Here is a 6,376-nt window from a genome sequence, read left to right on the forward strand (position 1 = left end):
ACAAAACATGTGTTATCACCCACAGCCTGTACAGCAACTTAAAAAATCAGAAGTACAACAGAATGCTAGAGAAATAAAAGGTTTATTTTCATTAATTCACCTCTTACAATAAACTTTAGTACAGTGTATTTAAGGTCAAGAACATGACAAGCAGGATTTGTTTCAAAGGGCCTATCACACACACACACTACTTTACCTCACAGGTAAGGACAGGAGTGCTGCTCCCCAGAAATCTGTTGCCCCTCCGTTTATGTCCCAGGAGAGCAGAGCTGCCGTGACCCACAGTGACACAGACCCACGAGGGGGATCTGCCTAGTAATGGTCTTCAAAGAGCTTGTTAGTTCCACACTATACATTCATATTAGTAACAGAGTTAGATCCTCAGGAGCACCTGTTTTATCAGACTCCACCCAGGACTGTCTAACAGAAGAGATGGTTTGTACCTAAGGTGGACAGAGCTGAAAATGAACCCAAGCCACAAACCACCTACTTTACGCCTGCTTTTCAAAACCCATTGGGACGTTACAACATCCTCTTACAAGGCTGTGTTAAGAACAACCTAAAAAGTTGTCATTCCTGAGGACTTGGTTTGTCAGCAGCCACCAGGCTATTCCACAACACATGACCTCAGCCAAGAGTTTGGATTTTGACATTTCCTGTAATGGGATAAAAGGCCATTGCAGTAGTGGAGTGGAATGCTCGGCACAGCCGTTCACAGCACGTGTAAGCTGTTTGCTTCATCTCTGCAGTGATCTCTACTATGTGCAAGGGAGGCACTCAAGACACGGACACCCCCAGGCTACTGGCAGAGTATCCAGGTAGTTATAAAACATTCTGTACACGTATGGCCCCTGGGAGTCACTCTGGTGACCGCCAGCGCAGCGAGGCCAGCAGTCAGCCTCCTCGTTCACACACACTGCCACCCTGCTGGCAGCTGACCAGCCACTACAAACACACAGAAAGAACCCCCAGGCTTCTGTTTATGGGATCATCTGATAAACACCCAGCAAGCTGTGGCAGTCAAAGGCCTTAAGGAGTTGTTACAGATTCACAGGTTCATGGGCTAAATTACAGCCCGAGCTGTGAATGCGATTCTCCCAACACCTGGTGCGATGCAGTGGATTGTTCAAGCCCGTCAGCCACAAACCACACCAACGCCGTCAGTCCACTGAAAGTCAAGGCCAAAAAGCACCAGTGCTTAAAAACTACCCCAGAACTGGCAGAGCAAAGGTTAGAGCAGCCCATGCTGCTGCCAGGGCCCCCCCAGTGCCATGCACACGGAGCACACGCGGCATGCGGCTGGCACACGCAGGTTACCTGTCCAGGGACGGGCTGGGCTGACACTGCCTCTGAGGGGAGTGCTTTCAGTAAACAACACAGCTTGTCTGCCAGCCCAGAGTCCTCCTGGGAAAGTGCAGTATCAATTTTGTTTGGAGAAAGCAAAGACTGCAAGGTCTGTCCTTGCCTCTTTTGTTGCATCACTGCCATGCATTAAATATTGAGTTGCTATTCCAACTGAAATAATCATCTCGGCGTTTCTCCCTAAAAATCGTCTGTATTCCGTGACAGGCTATGGGAGGGCTGGGATAGAGCTGTGGTGGTGTGACCTACTACCACCCTCCAACTGCTTGTTAAATCCCTCCAGCTGTGAGGCATTTGCACGCTCTGTCACAAACCTCCTGCAGGGGCAGCGATTCTGAACCTACTCCAGACCTGCAAGAATCCACGGGCCAAACTCCACGGATCAACTCCTGGCTTACAGGCCTGCAGGAGCTGTTTGGGAACAGTCACCTGCAAACACCACCTTAAACTCACCTATTTCCTCCCGCATGAGGCCAGCAGCATAAACTTCACCTGCCCCAAAAACCCAACAGAAAAAGAAAATACGACACAGTTACCACAGAGGGGTCAACTGAGACAAACCGTTCAGAGCTTTTCAAGTTTGGTGGGTTTTTTAAACCAAGGCTGGAGAATCTCTCATGAACAGGCAAGTTATTGATACCAAAGTGGCCCGTGAACCGCAAAGTGGTGTGTTAAGGAACATACACATCAGAGAAACCTTTACACACTGAGTGGTGGAAGGACTTACCCCAAGTTTCAGATACGATCTGGGCTGCCTGATGAACTGGAAAAGGAGAAGGAGCAGCTCAGAAAGCAAACCAACTAAAAACAAAACAAACCCCCACATGGTTACAAGTTCTTCGCAATGGAGATGCCCACATCAAAACCACCAGCAAACATCAAGGAACCAGGAACAGTAACAGATTCTCCAACAGGGTTTGCCTACACAGATTTCAGAACACCAAGATGACTGACTCCTCCCATTCCCTTCCCTAAGATCCTGAGTTACACTGCTGGGAAAACCTGGAACATTCAAAAGAAGGGAAGGATGGAGAGAAAAGGAGGTAGGAAGGATGCACTGAAACCGCTGGTAAACTAAAGGGTCCTGGAGCTCCTCGGAGTGCTCAGTGGGACAGATGGAAGGGAATACTCCACATTCTATTCCCTGGGAGTACAGTGGGAACAAACCCAGAGCCAACCAGGGCAGCTGGATGTAAAATCACCTCAGAATGCCAAAAGGTGTTTCCATGAGCTTAAATCTCACACCCCAATCAAGTGGGGAAATTCAGGTATTTGAAGACTTTGAAAACCCATCTCTCCCCGCCAGAGGAGGGAGCTTGCAGCACGGCTGCTGGGAATTCCTTGGGACAGCACATGGAAGGCAAAGGGTTCTGATTGTCAGAGACGGGCTGGGAACAGCAGAGGCTCTTCCATCACTTTTCACTAGAATTAAAACATGTGCAGCGTTTGAGAAAGGACCTATGCATAGCTCAGGTTTCACTCTGTTCCCATGGAATAATCCCATTCTCACTGCTCCACTCTGATGAAGTAAACAGCCAGTGTGGGTGGGTGGTTCAACACTCGTTGTCACTCCTCATCTCAGGCTGCTGAACCGAGTTTCTAACAAAGCTGTCACAGACTCAAACCTGCAGATACACCTGAAATAAAATCCACTGCCTCAAGTTCTCTCTTTCAGCGTCTTGTGTCCCAGCAACCATCCACTTATAAACAAACCGGGCAGCCTCTCCACAACGCACAGATACAAAATATTTAATACACATAGAAACATCCTGAAGTAATTTCATCAAGAAAGATTGTGCTTTTGTTTCATACAGAACTATTGCACTTGCCTCCAGCTCGGGAAAGCCAAGTACGCCAACACCAATCCTGTGAAATTTAGTCACTGAGGAGAGAATCAAAGGAATGTCAAGAGATAAGTGCAAATAAAATAGGTGCTTTCAAGCACACACAAATGTAACCACTAAATTATTAAGAGACAGATCTTTGATTTTCAAAGTAGAACTGTTAGAGACTAACTCTACAGAAACCCTTGGAACCAAAGATCTGAAGAGAGAAGTAACAGGCTTAACGCACCCAGAGACATTTCACAGCCCGATACAGGCTACAGCTTTTCCCTGGGCACCATTAAGGAATACTGCTGGATTCACAGAGCGTCTCAATTCCCACCCACCCTCAACTTCTGAGCTTCTGACTTTTCAGTACACGAAAGATGCTGGTTTTATGCATCAAACCCAATCCACGCCCTCATGTCTTATAAAGACATACCAAGCCTAACAAAAGGGTTTACTTCCTAGGCCCATCCTCAGGAGTGGTGTTCCAGACACTAGCACTCGATCTGGGAGCGCGGCATTCTCCGCAAGGTCAGGGAGTGTCGGTGTATCCCCTGCATCTGCCTTTCCTGCATCTGCCTTATCCTATCCTTCTGCCACATCAGGTTCTGCGGCATGGGGTACCTCTGTGTTCCCTGCAGGCACCTGAAGGGGATCCTCACGTGGCAGGCAGTGGCTCTGCAGCGGGGCTGCGGCATCGGGGGCAGGAGCATCCAGCGCTTGCGCTCGGCGCAGTAGCGATAGGCCTCCTTCCTGTACTGCTTGTCGATGTCGTCGCTGTTCTTCCACCCCCCGATGATGAACACGTCGTCCTTGTAGTAACAAATGGCCGCTCCTTCGATGCTCAGGACCTCGGGGGGCAAGGATTCCAGGATTTCATCCGAGGCCCTGCCAGAGATCTTCCCCTTGGCCTCCTCGTTGTCGATGGGGTAACTCTTGGGGCAGCACGAGGCCGTGTGGTAGAAGTTGGTGTTGGCGACGGACATCTGGAAGGAGCAGTAGTTGTCGATGAGGGGCAGGGACTCCACGTCCTGCCACTGCCTGGTTTCAGTGTCGTATCTGGTAATAACGGCCCTCAGCCCGTCCTCGCTGTCGCTGTCCACTGGGGTACGGGCGGCCACGTACACAAACCGGTCCTCCACGGAGACAGCTTTGACATCCCGCAGGATCTTCGGGGCCGACTCCAGGTTCTGCCACTTGTCCTGCTCGGGATTATAAACGGCCACATCTTTAAAGCCCGGGCTGAAGTTGCCATGCCCGCCGATACTGTACAAGTTGCCCTTCACCTCGGTCAGGCCAAAGGAATGCTTCCTGGTGATTAGATTCGAGACCTGCTCCCAGATGTTTCTGTTGGGATTGTACCTCTCCACAGTCTTGGCAAACCCCGGCTCCATGGAGCCAGCCACGTACACGTAGGACTCGGTCACGGCCACGGCGTGCCCGTCCAGGTGGTTGTGGATGTGCGGCAGGTTGACCCACCTGTCCTCGTCGATGAAGTAGCCCACGCACTCGCTCAGGTAGTCGCCGCCCTCGGACACGCCGCCGATGACGATGATGACGTCCATGTTCTGGCCGAAGCGCGGCAGCAGCGCGGCGGGACAGGCGGAATGCTGCAGGTTCCCGGACTGCAGGTTCTCGGAGCGCAGGGCGTGGCTCTCCACGGCCTCGGACACCAACTTCACGCAGGCCTCGTTGCTCGACACCAGCCGCTCGGATTTGACGTGGCGAGTCAGGTACGTGGGTTTCATCTGAGACAACCTCAGCAGCTTAAAGAGATCTTCAAAGTACCTCTCTCTTTCCTCGGGATTTTTCTGAACCCACTTTAAAACCGTCTCAAAGAGGATCTCTTCAGAGTCCACCGTGATCTCTGAGTCCGAGAACCAGTCCCGGACAAGGTGAAACGGCAGAGTGTAGAACTCCTCATCTTGGATAACTTTGTGGAAGTTTCTCCTGATCATATCCTGCGCTCTGAGGGCCAGCTGGTTCAGGGAGTACATGTGGGCCAAGCTGTGAACTGCCACGCAATTAGAGAGGTTCAGTTTCTTCTTTAGAAACTCTCCACAGAAGTCCTTTAACCGTGTCAGCAGAAACCTGCAGGAAAAACGAACAGAAACATCCCTGCAAGTCTTAAGTCTTCAAGACCAGGCTGGACAGCGCTTGGAACAATCTGGTCTAGTGGAAGGTGTCCCCGGGAGCGGGAATGGATGGGCTTTAAGGTCCCTTCCAACCCAAACCGGTCTGTGACCCACTGATGCTGTGTGACTCGGCACACCTAGCCCCGGTCCCGGCCCCCTCACCTGCCGATCCCCCCCGCTCCAGCCCCCGACCCCCTCACCTGTCCGCCATCTCCAGCACCTCGTGGACATTGCCGGGGCTCACGCGGATGGTGCCCGTGTACATGAAACCGACAACGGCCTCCACCGTCTCGGGGTCGGGGCCGCCCTCCGAGCTCCACTTCTGCAGCTCCACGCGGCCCGAGCGCGACTCCGCGAAGCCCCCCGAGAGCAGCGGCGTGAAGTACTCGGTGGCGGCGGCCAGGACGGACCGGTGCGCCCGGTACTCGCGGGCCGCGCCCGCGCCGCCGAACGCCAGCGTGATGTCGCAGTACAGGCCCTGGCGGCGCTGCTCGTTCTGCCGCCAGGCCAGGTCGGAGCAGTGCGCCGGGCACCCGAACTCCTCCGCCTCGGCCTCCCCGTCCGCCCCGCCACCGCGCGGGCCCCCGCGCTCCGCCTCGGCCGCCGGCGGGCCCGGCCCGGGGCTGGGATGCGGCTGCGGGGCCGCCGCCATCTTGTCCGAGCGGGCCGGCGGGGCGCGGCGCTGCCCCCTGGCGGGGAGAGGGCGGCGCTGCAGGGAAATGGCGGCGGCGGAGCCGTGAGGGAGGCGGGACCGCCACGGACCCTCAGGGACCCTCAGGGACCCCCCCAGGGACCCCCGTCCCGAGCCCGCCCTGCCCTCCAACTCGCCCCCGGTGCTTCTCCGCCCTGGGAGCTCCCGGGTGCTCCCCGGTGCATCCGGTACCCGGATCAGACACGCACCTGGTTCCACATCGGGCCATCTGATCTTTTTTTTTTCCTCCTTACTCTTGGTCTCCCAGGCAGGCTGCGGGGAAGAGGCTTCACCTGAGGAATAAGGATTTCAGAGTCCAACTAAGCTACGGGGGGGCTTTTTGTTAATCAGAATGAAGT

The 6,376-nt window shown here is 53.9% G+C and overlaps 1 protein-coding gene across 1 annotated transcript; it reads right to left on the reverse strand.

Annotated features, from left to right (window-relative positions):
- Nucleotides 1–63: 63 nt before the first annotated feature.
- Nucleotides 64–6,005, reverse strand: KLHL11 (kelch like family member 11). The gene is made up of 2 exons (XM_027896037.1): nucleotides 5,527–6,005; nucleotides 64–5,282 (listed from the first exon to the last, which is right to left on the reverse strand). The coding sequence occupies exons 1-2, from the start codon at nucleotides 5,976–5,978 to the stop codon at nucleotides 3,686–3,688; spliced, it is 2,049 nt and encodes a 682-aa protein (XP_027751838.1). The 5' UTR covers nucleotides 5,979–6,005; the 3' UTR covers nucleotides 64–3,685.
- Between the last annotated feature and the right edge of the window lie 371 nt (nucleotides 6,006–6,376).

The sequence above is a fragment of the Empidonax traillii genome, unplaced genomic scaffold (genome assembly GCF_003031625.1).
Source record: "Empidonax traillii isolate 1590-97213 ecotype Southwest subspecies unplaced genomic scaffold, ASM303162v1 scaffold476:size613836, whole genome shotgun sequence".
Lineage (NCBI taxonomy): Eukaryota > Metazoa > Chordata > Aves > Passeriformes > Tyrannidae > Empidonax > Empidonax traillii.